The sequence below is a fragment of the Trichechus manatus genome, unplaced genomic scaffold (genome assembly GCF_000243295.1).
Source record: "Trichechus manatus latirostris isolate Lorelei unplaced genomic scaffold, TriManLat1.0 scaffold00045, whole genome shotgun sequence".
Classification (NCBI taxonomy): domain Eukaryota; kingdom Metazoa; phylum Chordata; class Mammalia; order Sirenia; family Trichechidae; genus Trichechus; species Trichechus manatus.
The window spans coordinates 5,187,316-5,210,052 of NW_004443981.1; the positions used below are offsets into that span (position 1 = coordinate 5,187,316).

A 22,737-nucleotide genomic window follows, 5' to 3' on the forward strand; every position below is an offset into this window, starting at 1 on the left:
TGGGGGTTGTCTGGTGACATCCTGGTTTTCTTGTCCCAAGATGGGTGCTTTGTTCAGTTTGTCATTCTACATCATTATCACTTGTTCTCCACCCTCCAAGGAGGAACCTCGGTTAATCTTAAACCTTTTGTGGAGGCTGGAACCAGGGGGAGAAACAAGATCATGAGACAGTGTGGGGGTCAGCCATGGGGAGGAAATAACTGAGCTGGGCCTGGGCAGCCTCTTCCAGTACCTCCAGCAGCAAAAGGCTCTGAGGGGGTAGAGGGGGTAGAGGGGGTAGAGAACATAAGGCAGGCCAGGATCAGGGTAAGGTGGGCCCGAAGCAGCTGGAGAAGCAGAGGGAAGAAGGAAGTGGCAGGATGGGGACCCAGGATGGCCAGGACCAGCCCTAAACCCAGACATGTGCCAGCCCCAGGGAAGGGTTGTTTGGGCCTCATCTGAGACTCAACCAGGGGGCATGAGCCCCTCCCTCTCCTCCCAAGGATAGGACACCTCAGGTGTCACCATGCTGCCCCAGCAGGATCTCCCCTTACTGGACCCATAACTCAGACCCTCCCCCTGGAGACAGGGGTAGGGCCAAGAAGGGCTCCTGAGAATATTTCCCAACTGTCACCCCAGCAGCTGAATGGCACCTTGGTGTCAAGTAGGCTTGGGTTCAAATCCTCATTCAGCCCCTATGGAGCTATATAATGCCCCCCCACACACACACACCAGAGCTTTAATAGATCTTGTAGAAGGGGAATAAGAACATGCATATGGCAGGGTTGTTGTGAGGGCAAAGCTCACTAACTCCCATTTCACTTGATGGTCAGGGACGGATGGCCTCTCAGATAAGATGACATTTGAACAATGAAGGAACAAGACACACGGGTATCTGTGTGGTAACTGCTGCAGGCAAAGGGCATAGCAAGTGCAAAGGCCCTGAGGCAGGAGCAGTCTGGCAGTTTAGAGGAGCGGCAAGCAGGCCAGAGTGGCTGGAGTAGGATGAGCCCAGGGGAGCGGACAAGGCCATGAGTCAGGTCACAAGAGCAGATCCCACAGGTCCTTCTAAGCTATGGGGAAGACCGGCTTTTACTGCTTGTGAGATGGGAGCCCTTGGGGGGTTCCACGCAGAGGAGCGTCAGGACCTAACATGTCATAACAAGATTACGCTGGCTGCTGTGCTGAGAATGGACAGTCAAGGGCCAGGGCAAGAAGCTACTGAAGTACGTAGGCAAGAGATGATAGTAGCCCAGGTCCCAGTGGTAGCGTAGGATTGGTGAGAAGTCAGATTCTGGGTACAGTGGATTTTGAGACCAGAGTCAAGTGGATTTGGGAATTGAAAGAAAGAGAGGCATCAAGAATAGCTCCACCAAACGTTTACTGGACACCTGCGTTCTCTGTGTACAGCTGCACAGGTTGTACACTGCACAGCTCCGGCGTCAATGGTGCACTCTAGAGTTCTGTGCTGAGGCAGCGCTGGGAGCATGTACTCTGTGCCAGACCTTGCGGGAGGCATTAGGATACAATGCAGGATCAGTCCCAGGGGGCTCCTGGGCCGGCATCTTTGTAGTGTGGCTTTCTGTTGAGTGTATGACACTGTCTCACATGTCAGAGCCACAAGGTGTGACTGCTGGCGCTGTGTGTGTGTTTCCAGGGACAGGGTGGAGTGGTCGAACTGTGGGGTGCAGGGCCGGCGGCAGGATCCCCGCGGCTGGCTTCCTCACCCTCCCATTCTCACCCGCCTACAGAAGCGATTGTGGAGTCCGCCTTGTACAAATGTGTCCTGAAGCCCCTGAAAGATGCCATCAACTCCTGTCTGCACGAGATCCACAGCAAGGACGGCTCGCTGCAGCAGATCAAGGAGAACCAGCTGGTGGTCCTAGCCACCACCACCACCGACCTGGGCGTGACCACCAGCGTGCCGGAGATGCCCATCATGGAGAAGATCCTGCAGAAGTTCTCCAGTATGCACAAGGCCTACTCACCCGAGAAGAAGATTGCCGTCCTGCTCAAGACCTGCAAACTCATCTATGACTCCATGGCCCTCGGCAACCCAGGTAGGTGGGCAGCTGCGGAGGGCCTGGCTGGGGGCTCTCTCCAGATCCCTCAAGCTATGGTGTTGTGTGTGTCCGTGACCCCTGCCAAGGACTTCAGAGCCCTTGGAAGGCCCCTGGCACTAGAGTAATCCTTCCAGATTCAGAGGCCTGTCAGACCAGGAAGAGGGCTGTGATGGGTTGCTACATTGAAGGCAAGCAAGGAAGCCCGCCCGTACCGTGCCTTTGTGTGAATTAGGAAAAAGTACCTGTGTAAGTCCACCGTTTGTAAGTCCACCGTTTACAAGTCCACGGGCAGGCAAACTGGTCCGCTGATCTGGTCCAGCACGCCCAAGCTTGGCTGGGTTCACTCATAGATGTGTCGTCATTGGTGGGCTGATCGGAGGCTGGCTGATCTAGGATGGTCTTGCTCTTATATTGAGTGGTTGATTGGCGGTTGGCTGGTCTGGGGTAGGGGGCACTGGGCCACGTGTTTCTCATCGTCCCGCAGTCTGGCCTGGGCTTGTGCCCGTGGCAGTAGCAGGAGTCTAAGAGCAAGCAATGCCTGCAAGGCCTCTTGAGGCCTGGGCTTGAATGGCCACAGTGTCACTCTGACATAGTTCATTGAGCAAACAAGTCACAAGGCCAGCCCAAATTCAAGGATGGAGGAAATAGACTCCTCCTCTTGTTGGGAAGTGCCGAGAGTCACATTGCAAGGGGTACGGATACAGAGAAGGGACTCATTTATCATCCGTTTAGCACAGCAGTCCTCCAGACAGACAGGAACAGACCCCACCGCACCCGGTGCACACCTAGGCGAACAAAACACAGGCCAGATGTCATCCCCCAATCATCCCTTCAGCTGCATGCCCTTGTGCAGTGAGCAGCCTGTGCAACTCTACAGGGCAGCCCTGGTAACGGCGAGTGGAAGGATTGTTAACTCTGAAGCCACACAGACCTCGGCTCAAATTCCTGTGCCGTGGAGTTGACTCTGACTCATAGTGACCCTGTAGGACAGAGCAGAGCTGCCCCATAGGGTTTCCAAGACTGTAATCTTTACAGAAGCAGAATGCCACATCTTTCTCCCGAGGAGCAGCTGGTGGGTTCTAACTGCCGACCTTTTGGTTATCAGCCAAGCTCTTAACCACTGCGCCACAGTGCTCCTTACACTGAGTTAGAACTACTCATTGACGCTTTGTCCTAGTGTTGGCTGTGTCACTGGAGGCGGCAGGGATGTAGCAGCGGTAGGATGTTGTAGTGGAGGTCTTTTTCACGATGTGGATGTTAGCCTTGGAGGTCTGGGTGTCCTGTGCAGACTGGAGCCCAGAGAACAGGCCCAGGATGTGAACTCCACAGTGGAGTAACATCCTAAAATGTTGCTGAGCTGGGGGCCAGGGGCGGCCTGCAAAGCCCAGAGCTCTGGAAGAGCTTGACAAGGAACCCTGGGAAGTGTCCCAGCATGCCTGGCAGCAGCACGTGAAGCTGAAGGCCCCATCGTGGCCCAGCAAAGACCTGGCCAGGAGCTAGCCTGGAACCTTCCCAGAGCCTCTCAGAGTAGACAGTCCTGGTCATACAGCACCCGGGAGGGAGGAGGCAAGCTCAGGGCATCCTGCATCCTGTATAGAGGAGCAGCAGCAAAACCTGGCCAAGCCAGAAAGAAGGCAGAGCCTTTGCAGGGAGCAGCCTCAGAGAGACAGAAAGTGGACAAGAAGGACCCAGGTTCCCTTCCTAGCTCGGCGCCTTCCCGACTCTGCGACGGCACTCAGGTTACTTCGGCACTAGGGGCCTTAGTTTCCTCTCGAACCGACCGCATGAGGCAAGCCATGAGCTTTAGATGAGTCTGCATTTTGCATCTAGCACGACTACCAGCGCTTAATGGGAGCTGCCTTCCTCATCTGTACTTCTCATTACGGGAATCACTTCCCCCGGGACCATGCTGGGTTCGGGGTAAAGTCAGGGCCAAGGGCTCTACAAATGTGGAGACATTATTAGGAAGACAGCTTTGTGCTGGCAAAGGGCCATTCCTTTCTCAGTGAGCCCCCTCACTAGTTTACCCAGAAGCCGCTGGCTTCCTGGAAGAATTCTTTTAAAAACCCAACCTCTTGGCAGTGAGGTTCAGACACCATGATTTTTTCCAACAGTGTATTTTCTTACTAAAAGAGATACCTGAATATTGTGTGATTCGGCTTATATGAAATATCTAGAACAGGCAAATGTATAGAGAGAGAATGTAGATTAGAGGTTACCAGGAGCTGGGGGAGGGCGGAGGGGGAGATACGGCTTAATGGGTGCAGAGTTTCTGTTTGGGGTGATGGTGGTAATGGTTCCACAACATTGTGAATATAATTAATGTCACCAAACTGTGCACTGAAAACTGGTTGAGATAGCAAATTTTATGTATAGGTATCTTACGACAATAAAAAAGGAAAAAAAATTTAGCTGAGAGCAGGGAATTGGGAAAAACTAAACCCGCCGCTGTCAAGTCGATTCCGACTCATAGTGATCCTATAGGACAGAGTAGAACCGCTTCATAGAGTTTCCAAGGAACAGCCGGTAGATTTGAACTGCCAGCCTTTTTGGTGTGCGGCCACAGCGCGCTGTGGCTCTTAAGCTCTGCGTCACCAGGGCCCCAGGGAATCAGGAAGGGATGGCTGATTTTGAAGGAAAGGGAAGGGGAAAGAAAGGCAGTAACTAGAGTGCCTGCCTGGAGCAGCAGGAGAAAGAGCAGAGAGTGGAGCAGAACAAGGGGGCTTACCATTCCCCATCCTCCGTGGGAAGGTGCTAGAATCTCAGCTGATTCAAAAGCCAGGCTCCAGCAGGTAGACTCTGCGCTCTGAGGGCAGGCCAGTGTGAAAGTTCCCTGCCAGGAACAGATACGTTTCTCATTAGGGAACAGACGGCGCGTTTCCTTCCCACCACTGGAGGAGCACTTCACTGGGAGTGCAGAGCCTCCTAATCTCACCACTGCCCCTAACAGGCTGGGGCTGCCCCCTCAGAGTCTCAGCTTCTTCACCTGGGAGGAAGCAGTTTCTGCCAAGAGATGCAGGGACTTTGGGGTTCGTTCAGCAGACCTGGGTGTGAACCCCAGCTTCGGTGCTGTAGCCCTGGACACTCACCCTGCTGGGCCTCTGCCTGTGTATAAAATGGGGATAAAAGATCTGCTCCTCCGGGTCACCTGGGAAGTACCTGGACCATGTCGGTGCTCAAAGTTACGTAGCTTCCTAAGCCTCAGTGTTCTCGTTTATAAATGAGGCTAGAAAGGCCTCTCTTGGGACTGTTGTAAGGATCAGATACGACCAAGTATGTGTGTGCATGTGTTAAACAGGTGTTAGGACGCAGGAATGGCTGCCTCCCCCCCACATCCCCAGAAATGTGGAGTCTGAACCTGCTCCGTGGTTTCCAAGCTGGGTTCCATGAAGCGCCCCAGAGGTTCCCGGGACAGGCTGAATCCCACACCAGCCTCACCCTGGACCACCTGCCTGCACCTGTTTTACACATGGGGTTCCACCTGGGATTTTGTTTGAAACAAAGAGTTCTGCAACTGGTTTGTTGTTGTTTAACCATGTATTTGGAAATAATTTCTAACTTCACATAGTTCCAAGAATAAAAATAATATATTGAAATAGTAACACCCACGTACTCTTTGTTAACATGTTACCAAATTTGCTGTGTCCTTTGCACTAGCTCTGTCTTTATCTCTCTGTGTATACGTAATTTTTTTTTCTGAACCCGACACCCTAGCCCTTTACATACATCTTAGTCCTTTACCCCGGAATGCTTCCCCTTTACCCGTAAATGCTTTCCTAAGAACAGAGACATTCTCTTACATAACCACAGTGCAGTTGTCCACTTCATAACTTTACACCAATACAATATTGTTTTCCAATCTACCACCCTTATTGCAGGCCATCAACTGACCTGAGAAGGTCCTTTCCAGCATTTCCCCCTCCTCTTCAGGATCTCAGGGTCTCGTCGAGGACCAGGCACTACACTTAGTTATCCAGGTCTTCGTGGTTGTTGTTATCATTAGCTGCTGTCAAGTCAGCCCCCAACTCACAGCAACCCCATGAACAATGGAACAAAACACTGCCTGGCCCTGTACCATTCCCGTGATCAGTTGCAACTCCGATGTGATTCATAGGGTTTCTACTGGCTGATTTTTGGAAGTAGATTGCCAAGCCTTTCTTCCTAGTCCATCTTAGTCTGGAAGCTCTGCTGAAACCTGTTCCGCATCATAGCGACACCCAAGCTTCCACCGATGGTGGCTGTGTGTGAGGTGAATTGGCGGGGAATCGAACCAGGTCTCCCGCATAGAAGGCAAGAGTTTCACACTGAAGCACCACTGCCCCCGTGTGTCTTTGTTGTTGTTGTTAGGTGCCGTCGAGTGGATTCTGACTCCTAGCAACCCTGTGTACAACAGAAGGAAGTACCGCCCAGTCCTGCTCCATCCTCGTGATCGTTGTTACACTTGAGCCCATTGTTGCAGCCACTGTGTCAGTCCATCTCACTGAAGGTCTTCCTCTTTTTCGCTGACCCTCTACCTTACCAAGCATGATGTCCTTCTCCAGGACTGATCCCTCCTGATAACGTGTCCAAAGCATGTGAGACGAAGTCCTTTAATTTGGAATATTTCCGTAGCCTTTCCTTGTCTTTTATGAGGTTGATTTTTTGAGAAATACAAGTTTCTCTCCCCACCCCACTATACCTTTTTTTTTTTTAATGGAAGTTCCTCTTCTTGTGTTTATTGACTGTTTCCCCATGATTAGATTGAGGTTACACATTCTCAGCGGGACCCCAACTGACTCTTAAATTCTCCTCTGACTTTGACAGTGATTTTAGGACTAGGCCTGCTAGCCCAGGCGGCCCACTCACATCCCCTCCTCCAGATGCCCCCAGAGCCTGTGTGTTGGCTGGCCTTGTGCTGTGACATCCCAGCCCCGAGACCTGGTGCTGACCCATGGAGGGCGGAGCTCTGGCCTGGGTCCTCCTGCCTCCACCTCTGACCACATAAAGCAGAAACAGTCCTTCCCCCACCGCAGCCCTGCTTCTAGATTTCCCGACTATCTTCTTGGGGAAGACGCCCCACCCACTGCCTCTCCCACTGCTATTGTGCCAGCAATAGTACCACATGTGCTCCCCACCTGGCCCACCGCAAACAGGACTACACTAGGCCCGGGCTGCGCTTGAGACCCGTTGGGGCAGTGGGAAAGGCTGAACTTGGAGACCCTCGTCCTGAGTTAACAGGGCCATGTGACTCTTGTTGTTGGGTGCCGTCTGTTACTGAACCTAGAAGGTGCGTCCTTGTCCAGTGTGCTCAGACTTGCCAATTAACTGGACACCAGTCTCTGAGAAAGAGAAAGTCACTTTATTGCAACGCACAGAGCAAGGAGCCAGGAGGAAGTTCCTCAGATCCGACTCCCTGAGCTACGGGGAAGCAGGGCTTATATGTGATTTGGGCAGCAAGATGGCAGCCAAGCAAGCATACTGGGGAGGGAAAATTCTAGAAGGTGGCCAGGAAACAGGAAGTAACGTGGTTCTTCTCGGACCTCTTGCTTCAGAATAGGATCCAGGTGATGATTTTCTTTCTGATTCGTTCCTCCTACTGCTGGGTCCTCTGTTCAGATCAATTAGTGGTCACAGCTGGCCCTTCTGTGTACGTGGGGTGGGCCAAATGTGGCTTGGGCTAGTTTAAGGACTAATGGAAATTTACTTGCATTCATAGGGTCAGGTTCCATGTCCAGTCGATTCCAACTCACAGCGACCCTATAGGACCAGAGTAGAACTGCCCCATAGGGTTTCCAAGGCTGTAATCTTTACGGAAGCAGACTGCCACATCTTTCTCTCTCGGAGCAGCTGGTGGGTTGGAGCCATCGACCTTTCAGTCAGCAGCCAAACGCTTAAATACTGCGCCACCAGGGCTCCTTCATGTGACTCTAGGGAAGTCATTTAACCTCTTTGAACCATCTTTTCAAGAAAGGTAGTTGCTGCTACCAGTTGCCATCCAGTTGACTCTGACTCATGGCGACCCCCCTTGTGTCAGAGTAGAACTGTGCTCCATAGAGTCTTCAACAGCTGATTTTTTTGGACTAGATCACCAGGCCTTTCTTCCGAGGTGCCTTCCCACTGAGAGTATATTAAAAATTCCAGTTGCTTCACATTCTTGCCAACAATTGATTTGGTCAGTCTTTTAGATTTGAGCCATTCTGGAGGGTACAAAGGAGTCCCTGGATGGTGCAAATAGTTAACATGCTTGGCTGCCAGCTGAAAGATTGGAAGTTTGAGTCCACCTAGAGGTGCCTTGGAAGAAAGGCCTGATGATCTGCTTCTGAAAAATGAGCCCTTGAAAACCCTACGGAGCACAGTTCTACTCAAGTCAGGATCGACTCGACAACACCTGATAGTTGCTGTTACACCTGTAATACAAATGGGTCAAGATTCAAACCTAGAATTATCTGACTGCAAAGCCTGTGCTATTATCACTGTACCAAGCAGCCAGCCTGGGGATGGATCCCAAGTTTCCTGAATCCCGATCAAATGAGTTTTCCACTATAGCAGATTGAGGGCCTTTGGTCAGGCAGAGTGGGGAGTTCACGGAGCAAATAGCTTTGAGTGAACTTGGCCCTCTGGCCTACAGCCAGGAGCAGACTGGGTTCCTCGTCAATTTCATAAGGCTTAGTGAGAACAGTTAGAACTTCTAGAAGCATCTTTCCTATTGCTTTGACAAACTAGTCATTCCTGCCTCTTCAGTGTCTAAGACCAGGCATTCAGGGCTGGTTCTGCTATTGAGGAGAAATAGATTCAAACCCAAGAAATTCTCTTTAAGAGAGAAGGAAGGAGGAATGCAGTGTGTGCAAATGTGGGATGCTCTCTCGAAGAACAGAAACAACCTTCTTCTAATGCAGACGGAGAGCAGCAGACCTCAGAAGGGTCACTGAAGGCCAACGGGCTGCCTTCTTCAGTTCCTTCCACAGCCTGTGTAGACACCCTGACGCCACAAGAACTCCAGAAAAGGAGCCTGACTCCAGCATTGGGGCATGTGGGGCCAAAGGGGTGGTGGCAGAGTCCAGGAGTCCCACAGGCCCCTCACTGTCCACCTCCCTGGTGGAGGCCACAAGTCAGGAATCTTCACCTGGTTCACACAAAGGTTCACAGAGGCTGTGGCCTGGCTGGGAGGAGGGCACTCGATGGAGACCCCAGGGGCCTGTGACACTGACTGCAGTTGGGGAGGACAGAGACGGAGGCAGGCTGTTGGTTTTTTGTTCTGTTTTTAGGCTGCTGGTTTTTAAAAATCTATGTTAAAATTTTTTAAACTGATTTCTGATGACAAAAAGAGTAGTGTTTATTGTTGAAAAACTGATCAGTAGTATTTTGGTGAATTTCTTTCTAGTCTAGTTGCGATCAATATAGATAGGTAGGTAGGGTAGGTAGGTTGAGAAAACAGTGGTTGCTATGACAGATAAACCCTCTAATTCCAACTCAGTAGAAGTTTATTTCTTACTCATGTAAGTTTGATAGAATGGAGGAAGGCTGGGGAGAGGGAGAGGCTTTGCTCCATTAAGTCACTCAGGAATCCAGGCAAAGGGAGGATTTCTAGGTCTCCCTGGGCATTGACATTCAGGTGGCAGAGGGGGAGCACATGTGGGGCCAGGCCTGCAAGTGATGCAGCCTTGCTTTTACATCCACAACAGAAACACAGTTCAGACCCTCGAAGACGTCGTGTTCTGAGGGTTGTAAGAAGCGTTGCCCTGCTGTCTTTCATGATAACCAGGTCTAACACTGATCACACTTCAATAACCCAGCGAGCACCCTGTTAATCACTTTCCGTCTGCCATGCCATTTAATCCTCCCAACAACTTCATGAAGTGCGGACACCATTGTTTTCCCCACTTTAAAGCTGAGGAAGCTGAAGCTCAGAGAGGTTAGGTCGTACGCTCGGGGTCACACCTGAGCAGGTCAGTGGTAGACCTGGGACTTGAATCCAGGTCCTTTGCTGACCACTGCACCCTTCTGCCTCAAGAGCCTCCCCAGTGCATCCTCATATGACCCCAGAAAAGCTGGAAGCCAGGTCCTGGCTGAGTTCCCAGCCCCTACAGCCTCATTCCTTTCTGAGCCAGGCGAGGACCCTGGCCACAGCCTGCGAGACTGACCAGCTTATGGGCAGAGTGCGCCAGCGGACGAAGCTGGAGTGATTTCCTCAGGGAGGCCTGTTGGTTAGAGGCAGAACTGAGAGCTAAGCAGTGTCGGCACAAGGTGTCAACAGCCGGACGGCGGTGGCTTCTGGAGGCTCAGTGGAAGCCCCGGGACCTGGGTTCCAGTCTCACTCCCACCTCAGACTTTCCAGGTGACCTCAGACCCATCTCTTCCTTCCTGGGCTCCAGTTTCCTCATCTGTGCAGCTGGGAGTGCAGACTAGACCAGTGGTTTTCAACCTGGTTCCAGGGAACTCTCTAGGGGCTGCAGGACAACCCTGCTGCCCCCACCCTGACTCAACCAGAGTAGCCTAGTCTTGCATTAAAACTACAACCAAACCAGTTACCGTCGAGTCGACCCCGGCTCACGGCAACCCCATGTATGTCAGAGTAGAACTGTGCTCCACAGGGTTTCAGTGAGTGGTTTTTCATAATTAGATCCCCAGGCCTTTCTTCTGAAGTGCCTCTGGGTGGACTTGAATCTCCAACCCTTCGGTTAGCAGCCAAGCACATTAACCATTTGCACCACCCAGGGACTCCAGTTCTGCACAAGATACCCCTTAGCGACAGACTTCCGCTGCAAAAGTAAATTTAAAACCCGCCGTTCTAGATGGCTTCTAATTCCTGCCAGCCTATGTTTTCATCAAATAAATTCAGTCATTCGGCTGTTCGGCAAACACTTATTGCCAATATAGATGTTAACGGCAAAACCACGGGCTGACCCGGTCCTTGTTTTTAGGACACCCACAATTCACACAGAATACAGAGCGTTAAACAAGCTGCAGTCATTCAGTGTGATAAATGCTATTTATTCATTCAGCAAATACATTTATTAAACACCTCCTGCAGGCCAGGCACTATTGAGGTGTTGGATGTGAGCAAGATAAAGTCCCCGCCTTCATGAAGCTTACATTCTAGTGGAGGAGACGGGCAGTAGACAAGTAAACAGAGAAATACAAAATACATGGTCAGATGCGGAAACGTGCTACTGTGATAAGCAAAGCAGGGTATGGGGGCCAGTCAGGGTCAAAGGCATTTGCTGTTCTGGATTGAGTGGCCTTTCTGGGGTGAACATAGGATATTTATTTTTCCATTCTGCAATGATGGGACCAGGGAAGCCCATCTGAAGGGGCTTTGAACCCAGTAAGTGGAAGATGTGGTCTTCAGGGGAGATTTCCTACAGGAAGGCAGTGGCTTTAAGTGGGAATCGTGGTGGAGGGTAAGGGCCAAAGCAGATCATGGCCATGAGCATCATGCTACCTCAAGATTGCTGCATCAGCACAAGAGCCCAGTCAGCAAGTTTGCAGGGGACAGGTGTAATAAAATAATAGACCGCCCCCTCTCTATCAAGAGTTAGCAAACTCTGGGCAGTGGGCCAACTCTGGCCCACCACCTATTTTTGTAAATAAAGTTTTACTGGAATTCAGCGACGTCCATTCATTTACGATAGTGTCTATGGCTGCTTTCCTTACAAAGGCAAAGTTGAGTAGTAATTGTGATAGAAACCATGAGGCCCCTGAAAAGGAAAATACTTACTATCTGGCCCTTTACAGAAAAAAACATTTGCCAACTCCTCTTCTAGATGCTTCCTAGATTATGTTGTGGTTGTTCTTGTTACGTGCTATCAAGTCGGTTCCAACTGATAGCAACAGTTTGCACAACAGAACGAAACACGCCTGGGCCTGCACCTTCCTCACAATCGTTGTTATGCTTGAGCCCATCCTTGCAGCCACTGTGTCAGTCCATCTCTTTGAGGGTCTTCCTCTTTTTCAATGACCCTCTACTTTATCAAGCATGGTGTCCTTCTCCAGGGACTGGTCCCCCCTGATAACATGTCCCAAGTACGTGAGACGAAGTCTTGCCATCCTGGCTCCTAAGGAGCATTCCAGCTGTATTTCTTCCAAGACAGATTTGTTCATTCTTCTGGCAGTCCATGGTATATTCAATATTTTTTGCCAACACCATGATTCCAATGCATCAATTCTCTCTCAGTCTTCTTTATTCATTGTCCAACTTTCGCATGCATATGAGGCAGCTGAAAATACCATGGCTCAGGTCAGGCACACCTTAGTCCTCAAAGTGACATCTTTGCTTTTGAACACTTTAAAGAGGTCTTTTGCAGCAGATTTGCCCAGTGTAATACATCGTTTAATGTCTTGACTGCTGCTTCCATGGGCTCCTAGATTATAGAACATCCTTTTTTTTAATCCAGCCACTCATCTGATCCTCAAGCAGGCCTACGTAACAGACTGAGTTTCATTATTATTCCTCATTTTCAGATGAGAAAACTGAGGCTCAGGGTGGTTAAGTGTGTGACTCCAGATCACATAGCTAGTTAAGAGGCAGAGGTGAGGTCCTCCTACTCCAGTGCTCCTCCCAGCTTGCGTGAGCCAGGCGGGCACACTTCCGCTCATTTTTACCTGAAAGAGACCTTTCCTTCTCCAAGACAGGTCCCGGCCGATGAAACATGTCTGTGGCCCCCAAATCAGTTGCTATCCAGTCAACTCTGACTCATGGTGGCCCCATGTGTGTCAGGGTAGAACTGTGCTCCATAGGGTTTTCAATGGCTGATTTTTTAGAAGTAGATCACCAGGACTTTCTTCCAAGGCATCTCTGGGTGGATTCAAACCCCCAGCCTTGCAGTTAGCAGCAAGCATGTTAACCATTTATTTGTACCACCCATGTACTCTGTCTGAGGCCCCTAGCCAGCTCTTTAAAAGGTGATCAACTCCCCTGGTACATACAGATGGCAAACAGATGTGACCTAGCAAAAAAAGCAGGCAGAAATAACCAGAAAAAGCAGGCTGCTGCCCAGAAGGAATTCCATATGAACAGCCACGTGGACGTAATCTCTGACTCAGGCAAGACAGATGTTCAGTCATGGGAGAATTTTGCAGCTGTTCCAGTCTCCCAGTGGCACTAAAGTCCCACTGTGCGCAGGCTGAGCCCTGAGCCTGGGGCTTGGGCTTCACAGGATGGAGGGTGCAGCCCTGACTGTCCTAGAAGGACTGGCTTATGCTTGTCCGCCAGTAGCTGTCAGCCAGAGTGCCCGTGTGGGCATTTCCCGCCCACGTCAGGTCCAAGAGGCTAGCTTCTAGTCCTAGCTCCACGACTTGCCAACATGGGGCTGTGAGCAAATTCCTTCCACCTCTGAACCCCAGTTTCCCACAGTGAGGTTGGAGTGGATGAATCCGAAGCCATCCATGTGCGGGAGTCAGCTTGCACCGGCTGATGGGTGCCGACTGTCCACATTCCTTCCCAACTCCACGTGTGTGTTGGTAGCTCGAGATGAAGGAGCCCTGGTGGCGCAGTGGTGAAGAGCTCGGCTGCTAACCAAAAGGTTGCTGGTTCAAATCCACCAGCGGCTCTGTGGAAGAAAGATGTGGCAGTCGGCTTCATTAAAGATGACATACAGCCTTGGAAACCCAATGGGGCAGTTCTACTACGTCACGGGGGGTCCCTATGAGTTGAAAACAATTATTCGGCACTTAACAGCAACAGTGGAAATCGGCCATTGTGGAAACTTGCAAATGCTGCAAATCAGAGCTTGTTTTTCTTTTTCTTCCCCCTCCCTCTTCGAGAACCGATTGTTAAGCATTTACCAGCACACCACTGTCTCCAAGCCCCTGAGGATCCCCGTATCCATGACTGTGACCCCCGCAGTGGGCAGGACAGAGTGGTGCCCTGTGAGAACACACCATGGGCTCAGTTCAGTCCACTGTCAGCGTCCTACGTCCCAAGCCCTGTGCCAGGGGCTGGGGAGACAGTGTTACCACAATAATGCGGACTGGAGCCGCCTGCTGCAATAGCCAATTCTGAGATGGGGTGAAGTGAGCAGCAAGAGGTTTATTATATATCGATATACAGGAGACAGAGGGGAATAGATTCCTCCAAAAAACCCGTCTCCCCAACTGGAGATGGGCTGAAGGCTTTTATAGGGACAGGATTATGGGTCTTAGAAGTTTGTGTTCGTTTCCCCTTGAGGTGGTCATGTCTCAGATGAGTTAATCTTTAACTGGTATTCTTGGGGGTTATCTGGTGACATTTTGGGGGATTATCTGGCGACATCCTGGTTTTTATTGTCACAAGATGGGCGCTTTGTTGGGTTTTTCATCTTTAGAGCATTATCACTTGTTTTCCACCCTCCAAGGAGGAACCTCGGTTAATCTTAAACCTTTTGTGGAGGCTGGAACTGGAGGGAAAAGAAGATCATGCGACAATGTGGCGGTCAGCCATGGGGAGGAAATAATAGTGAGCTGGGCCTGGGCAGCCTCTTCCAATAGCTCTGGGGCAGAGCTCAGAGGCTGGCTTGCCCAAGGTCACACAGCCTCTGTCCCTGCCCTCAGGAGCTCACAGTCCAAGGGAAGGGACAGACTCTACAATAGTCTCACCAGGAATAAGGAGGCTTGGTGGCACAACGGTTAAGCACTCAGCTGCTAACTGAAAGATTGTCAGTTCCAACTCACCCAGCAGCTCTGAGGGAGAAAGACTTGGCAGTCTGCTCCTGTAAAGATTACAACCTGGGAAACCCTATGGGGCAGTTCTACTCTGTCACATGAGGTCACTATGAGTTGGAATCAACGTGATGGCATCCAACAACAATGGGAGCTGGAGCAGGAGCTGTCCAACTGTGCTCGAGGGTGTGAGTCAGGGGCACACAGGGAGGCAGAGGGACCTGTGGGTGCAAAGGCACAAGGGCAATGCGTGTGTGGAATTCAGGGAGGAAATGGCCTGGGATGCAGCACAGTGGAGATTATGTGTGAGGCTCATGGAGGCAGAATGTCATCCTGGGTTGCGAGTTGGGAAGTAGAGAGTAAGCACCAGGAACCAGGGAAGTCCAAGAGGAGTAAATTGAAGGAAGAGCATGAAGCAGCAGGAGTGAGGGTCTGGGGTGAGAGAAAGCTGGATTCTAGTCCTGGTTCCCAACATCCTAGCTATGTGACCTTGGGCAAGTAGTTTAACTTCTCTGAGCCTCACTTTCCTCAACTGTCAAGTGGGCACAATGAATCTAACCCACCTTACAGAGTTGTTTCAGGAAGTCATTGACATCATATTTGTAAAAATACGTTTTGCGCTTTTTTTTTTTTGTACTTTACATGAAGGTTTACAGAACAAACTAGCTTCTCGTTAAACAATTAGTACACATATTGTTTTGTGACATTGGTTGCCAACCCCATGACATGTCAACACTCTCCCCTTATTGACCTCGGGTTCCCCATTACCAGCTTTCTTGTCCCCTCCTGCCTTCTCGTCCTTGTCCCTAGCCTGGTATCTTAGTCATCGAGTGCTGCTATACCAGAAATACCACAAGTGGATGACTTGAACAAAGACAAGTTTATTTCCTTACAGTAAAGTGGTCTAAAAGTCCAAACTCAGGGCGTCAGCTCCAGGGGAAGGCTTTCTCTCTCCGTCGGCCTTCTCATCAAGGTTCCCCCGGACTAGGAGCTTCTCCGCGTGGGGACCCCAGGTCCAAAGGACACGTTCTGCTCGTGGCACTGCTTTGTTGGTGGTATGAGGTCCCCCGTCTCTCTGCTCACTTCTCTTTTTTATATCTCAACAGACTGCCTCAGAACACAATCCAATCTTGTAGATTGAGTCCTGCCTTACGAACACAACTGCCACTCATCCTCCCTCATTAACATCATAGAGGTAGGATTTACAACATATAGGAAAATCACACAATACCAGGAATCATGGCCCATCCAAAGTGATACACACATTTTTGGGGGGACATAATTCAATCCATGACACCTGGTGTGCCCATTTAGTCTCGTTTTGTTTTATGGGCCTGCCTAATCTTTGGCTGAAGGGTGAACCTCAAGAGTGACTTCATTACGGAGTTAAAAGCGTGTCCAGGGGCCATACTCTCAGGGTTTCTCCACTTTCTGTCAGACCAGTAAGTCTGATCTTTTTTTTTTTTTTCTTTTGTGCGTTAGAATTTTGTTCTATATTTTTATCCAGCTCTGTCTGGGACCCTCTATTGTGATCCCTGTCAGAGCAGTCAGTGGTAGTAGCCGGGCACCATCTAATTGTACTGGACTCAATCTGGTGGAGGCCATGGTAGTTGTGTTCCATTAGTCCTTTGGACTAATCTTTCCCTTGTATCTTTAATTTTCTTCATTCTTCCCTGCTTCTGAAGGGGTGAGACCAGTGGAGTATCTTAGATGGCCACTCACAGGCTTTTAAGACCCCAGATGCTACCCACCAAAGTAGAATGTAGAACATTTTCTTTATAAACTGTGTCATGCCAATTGAGCTAGATGTTCCCCAAGACTATGGTCCCCACAGCCCTCAGCCTAGTAATTTGGTGCCTCAGGGACCAGTTGTGCTGGCTTCCCCAGTACTGTGTACTGTCTCACCCTTCACCAAAGTTACCACTTATCTATTGTCTATTTAGTGTTTCCCTCCCCTCACTTCTCCCCTCCCTAGTAACCATCAAAGATTGTTTCTTTTTGTGTATAAACCTTTTCATGAGTTTTTACAGTAGTGGTCTCATACAATATTTGTCCTTTTGTGATTAACTTGTTTCACTCAGCGTAATGCCCTCCAGATTCAGCCATGTTGTGAGATGCTTCGCAGATTCATCATTGTTCTTTCTCATTGCATAGTATTCCACTGTGTGTGTGTGTACCATAGTTTGCTTATCCATTCACCTGTTGATGGGCATCTAGGTTGTTTCCATCTTTTTCTTATTGTGAACAATGCTGCCATGAACATGGATGTGCACATGTCTATTTGTGTGACAGCTCTTATTTCTCTAGGATATATTCCTAGGAGTGGGATTGCTGGATCATATGGTATTTCTATTTCTAGCTTTCTAAGGAAGCGCCATATAGTTTTCCAAAACGGTTGTACCATTTTGCATTCCCACCAGCAGTGCATAAGAGTTCTCTCCCCGCAGCCCCTCCAACATTTGTTATTTTCTGTTTTTTTGATTTGTACCAGTAAAGTCGGGGTGAGATGGTATCTCATTGTGGTTTTGATTTGCATTTCTACGTTTTGCAGTTTAAAGTGTCACACCAATGTGGAGGCTGTGTGGGAGATGTAAGCCCTGTGGAAGGCAAGGGGGGGAGGGCTTGCCAGATACGTGAGTGTGGCAAAAGCTTAGAGGCAGGATGCAGGTGACCTATCCTGAGATCACTGATGAGACAGTTTGGCTGGGGGAAGAATAGGGGAAATCATATGGGAGAGGTGAGCAGGGGCTCAGTCGTGGATGACTTGAATGCCAGGGTAAATGATCTAGACTTGATTCTCTAGGCAGTGCGAGCCATTGATAATTCTTGAGCAGCAACATAGCATGATCAGAACTTTACTCTCAGGAGATGACATACTAGGCAGAGTGGATCAAAGCACAGAGACACTAATGGGAGGACGGGCCTCGGGGACTAGGGCTGGAAACAGCCAAAGGTGAGTGCAGGATGCAATCGAAGGGAGACTCATCTAGGGCTCCAGCCTGGCTGGCCTTGAGGGGACAGAGAGCCCCAGAGAAAGAGGAAAAACTCTGGACCTTGCATCTGGGGACTGGCAGGGAAATGGGCTCGTTGCAGACTTGGGGTGGCCCCAGGAAGGGCTAGTTTCCAGGAAAAGGGGATGCACACTTTGGCTGGGCCCCGAGCAGGAAAGGACTCCTCAGGTCTCCATGGAGTCCTGTCGGAGTCGGTGCTGAGGTCTTGCTGGGAGCTTGGCATTTGTTCATTCATTCACTCATTCATTCATTCAACCATCACCACTTCCTGTGCACCTTTGGTGTGCCAGGCTCTGTGCCCTGGGGAGGCGGAGACAGGGGGCTCCTGCGTGGAAGGCAGGACAGACGGGGGTCAGAGGAGTCCCTCACAGGAGGTGAGTGGTTGCTGTTATATGAACATGGGTGATGGGAGGTGAGAAGATGGGCCCCAAAGCCCTTCTTGAGGGGTCAGCTCAGATTCCTCAGGGAGAGGTGCGGGGAGAAGGAAAGGGGGAGGAAGTCTCCATACCCAGAGGGCACAGAGCACAGTCCTGGGGAGCTTCCTTCCCTTCCTGCCTCCTTCACGCCCCCATGGTCCAGCTTCCCTGCGCAGAGTGGGGACCCAGTGTCTCCAAGGCCCCAAACCCCTGGCCCTGGTGGGACCAGTCTCCTGGCTGAAAGCCGTCATCCCCCTAAGCAGGACCCATCCCCGCCCCGGGCACTAGGATATTGAGCCGAATGAGTCTTTGTGGGGGAGGGGGCTTCCAGTGCATTGTAGGACTTTAGTAGCATCCCTGGCCTCTACCTACTACCTGCAGACATGCGGGGTAGTGGGGGGGGCCTCACCCTTGTAAACCATCGTTCCAAAGCAAAATCACCTGCCCAGATTATATTCCTGGTGAGTAACTAAAACGAACCAAGAAAAAAAATTATGTTCTTAGAGGCAGAATAAAAATCCAATCAGCTCTCAACCAACGCACAAGGTATAAGTGAATTCCAAAAGGCACAGGGCTGTCTGCCCGCCTTGCTCCGGACCTCTAAATCAAACAAGAATAAACTCTCCAGTAAGCCAGAAGTCTGGTAATTAAATTATCAACATGACAAATGGCTCCAAGCACAATCTTCCCCCCGTAAGTCTTTAGTCGTGTCTCAGGCTCATAAAGGTTTATGGGAAGACTTTCTCCAAACCTGACTCATTCTGTGCTGGGGAGGGGACAGGATGATCACAGAGCCTCAGAACATAGCGCTGGAATAGTAAGAATGGCCGGTCAGTGGGCGTTGTGGGAGCATTGTCCCCTACGACAGTCAGATTATCGGTCAGCTCCCACGTGACTAGACAACGAGGCTCAGAGAGGTAAAGCAGTTAGCCCAGGTCACACAGCCGGTCCATGGTGCACTGGGACTCAGCTCCAGGTCGGCCTGACTTCTTTCAAGGGCTGTGAGTTGCCAGCCCCTTCAGCCCATTCACTTTACAGGTGAGGCCACCTGCGGAAGCAGAACATTGATGCCAATAACAGCTCACCGTTCCATGGCACTCTCTGGGTTCTGAATCACGTTTGAGTTCTCTTTCTCCTTTTATTCTCTTAAAAACCCTGAAAGGTTAGCGGGGTGAGGAAAGCAGGCTGTGAGGCACACAGTTTTCTGGAAAACAAAACAAGGGTGAGAACGGAGCAGTCACTGAACAAACATCGAAGTCCTCGGTGGTACCGGCGCTGTACTGCAGGTGCTGTGGAGGACCCAGGCTGGCCTGCCCACGCCCGTGTAAACGTGGAAACAAACATGTCTTCAGAGTGTGGGCCCAGCACGCCCTGAGGCATGGACAGTGGGAACAGAATACCTGCAGAGGGGGACGCTAAACTCAACACTGAGCTCCCACTTCGCATTTTTCTGTCTTCGGAGCTCTTCTGCATTCTTTCATTGGCTTCTTCCGGGCCCCCACTGTACCCATTCACCCCCCACCCAGCTCCTGGAAACCACCAATCTAGTTTCTGTCTCTATAGATTTGCCTATTCTGGACATCTCATACGAATGGAATCCTACAAGATTCATCCGTGCCATATCATGTATCAGTGCTGCATTTCTTTTTATTGCCCAGTAATAGTCCATCATATGGATATATCACATTTCTTCTATCCATTCACCAGCTAATAGACATTGGGTTTGTTCCCATCTTTTGACTGTGATGAGTAACACAGCTGTGAGCATTTTGGGTGGGCATATGTCTTCAGTTCTCTTGGGTATATACCTAGGAGTGGAATTGCTGAGTTATAAAGTAACTCAAAGGAACCCTGGTGGCACAAAGGCTAAGCGCTCAGCTGCTAACCAAAAGGTTGGCAGTTCAGAACTCACGCAGCGGCTCGGAGGGAGAGAGACCTGGCGATCTGCTTCCATAAATATTATAGCCAAGACAACCCTATGGGACAGTTCTACTCTGTCACATGGGGTCACTATGAGTCAAAATCAACTCAATGGCACCTAATAACAACGAAGTTAAATCTATATAAGATAAATAATATTTTAATGTGCTATTTTAAAAAAGGAATGCAAAAATATCTATGATGAACAAAATATCAACATTTTACGGAAAGACAGGCTGCTCTCTGTTTGATGGCCCTGCAGTGGGAACTGTCTGCAGTGGGAACTGTCTGCAGTGGGAACTGTCATTTCCCATCAGCCCGTGGTCGCGGGGCTCTCGTTACTTTAGGAGAGTTGACAATGGCACACGGAACAGATTAGGCAACTCAGGGTTTTACATATAGTCGCTTTTTTTCTTTTTTTTTTTTTTACTGTAGAGCATTTATTAGCTTCTTCCACTTGGTTCAAAGTAGCTAAGTGTCTATAGGAACACACATTTTCCTTTTTGCCTCAGGTTCTGTTATGGCTCAGCATAGCACTGACCACCTGCTTCAGTCATCTCAACAGCCCTGGGCACCTCATTCTTCAACCCCTCTGCCAAGGTTAAAGTCGGGGAGAGGGACTTCCTATGGTCCACGACTAGTGGTGGCAGAGCTGAGATTTGAACCCAGGTTTGAGGCAGAGGCCCAGCTCTTCACCACTATGCCTCTCAGAAGTTCAGAATTTGTGTGGCCAAGGGAAAGTCACTTAACCACTCTGAACCTCAGTCTCTTCTTTGGTAAGGTGGGCATAAAATCTTATATATATTATTGTTATGAGGAATCAATGTGAGCATCCATAATAAACTATGAAATTTGCCTCCCTTCCCTGGAGGTGCTTGCCTGAGCTGTCTCTTGAGACGATAAGATGAAAACTACTGAGTGAAACTTGTCCCTGTGTGTGCTACAAAGACTTACCATGTCTCTTCATGTCCCCCCAAATGAAGCCACATGTGAAAATTTTGTTTTAGAGCTAAGGGATAGAAACATAATCTGTTTTCCCCAAGAAACAGGTATGTTTTCTTCTCATGTGCAGTCAGGAGGATGTAACTGATTGTATTTCCCTCTTCACTTTGGCCACCAGGAAACTCAATGCCAAATTTGTGGTGCTAAAGGAACAGGTTCTTGCTTATTTATGTTTTCATTTTTCCTATGGTGTACAATTCCTTTTATAATTTATATTTATTATCCTGATGTTTAAATTTTTATTTAGATTTTACTGTTTTGTCATGTGTAGTTCCTGATGGTCACCTAAATTCTTTGTAAAATATGTCAAGTAGAAATACACTTTTTTAAAGTATAATTTATTTTTTTTGTTTTTCTTGAGAATATACACAGCAGAAGATATGCCAATTCAATAGTTTCTACATGTACAATTTAGTGATGTTGATTACATTCTTCGAGTTGTGCAACCATTCTAACCCTCCTTTTCTGAGTTGTTCCTCCCCCATTAACATAAACTCACTGCCTCCTAAGGCTCCTATCTAATCTTTCAAGTTGCTGTTGTCAGTTTGATCCCTTATGGATAGATCTTAAAAGAGCACATTGCTCAAGGCATACATTCTTTACTAGTTAAGCTAAACTATTGTTTGGTTTAAGAAGACTTCAGTGGATATTTTTGATTTAGAGTTTAAAGATTATCTTAGGGCAATAGTTTCGGGAATTCACGCAGCCTCCATGGCTCCAGAAATTCTGGATTCCATGAGAATTTGAAATTCTGTTCTGCATTTCCCCCCTTTTGATCAGGATTCTTCTATAGAATCTTTGATCAAAATATTCAGTAATGGTAGCCAGGCACCATCCAGTTCTTCTGGTCTCATGGCAAAGGAGGCACTTGTTCATGGAGGCCATCAGTCAGGCATTCCATTTCCTCCTTCTATTCCTTACTCTCCTTCTTCCTCTGTTGCTTCAGGCGAATAAAGACCAATCATTGTGCCTGGGATGGATGCTTACAAGCTTTTAAGACCCCAGGCACTACACAATGAACTAGGAGGTAGAACAGAAGCACTAAACATGTTATTAGGCCAATTAACTGGGATGTCCCATGAAACCATGACCCTGAACTTCCAAACCAAGGAACCAAATCCCATGAGGTGTTTGGTTGTACATAAGCAGCCTCAGCAGCTCCTCTTCTTCTTCTTTTTATTTTTTGTTGGCGGCGGGGGGTCTTTGTTGTAAAGAAACACACTTTTAAGAGAACTGTAAATTGCCTGGCACATACGTGGGCTGATTAATTTTCTCAGCCAACACACAGAGGGCAGCAGCACTGGGACTAACCCTTCTGAGGTCTCTCCCAGGCACAGTAACCTCCAGCTGAGCCTGGGCTGGCCAGAGGAGGTAAGAGGTGAGTTGGGGACCTGGCATGGCTGTTCCCCACTGTTCCGAGCTGCACTGCTTACCTCATGGCTTGGTTGATGTCTCATTTTCTCCAGCGCACTCACAGAAGTGTGCCAGGACGCCCACCGAGGGCCCCGGGAGGGTCTGTCCCTGGTGAAATTCATACCCAACAGGTCCAGCCATTGGCCTGTGTGTCAAGTGGGCAGTCTTCAGAGCTAGCCTAGCACCAAACTGGGAAAACATCTTCTAGGCTACCTCCCACCTTCCTTCTGCCTTTTTTCGTTTGTAGGGTCCCCTCTGCCTTCCCTTCAAGGCATTGTTAACTGTTAAGATGCCCCGAACCCTGGACATCTCCTACTT

General features: G+C 49.4%; 1 protein-coding gene across 1 annotated transcript in view; it reads left to right on the plus strand.

Moving 5' to 3' along the window:
- The window catches only part of RIN3 (Ras and Rab interactor 3), a 151,016-nt gene that overhangs the window by 114,950 nt on the left and 13,329 nt on the right, over positions 1–22,737 (plus strand). Inside the window, exon 8 of the mRNA XM_023731748.1 lies at positions 1,731–2,039. Coding sequence (XP_023587516.1) covers positions 1,731–2,039 — 309 coding nt within the window. The remainder of the gene's footprint in view (positions 1–1,730; positions 2,040–22,737) is intronic.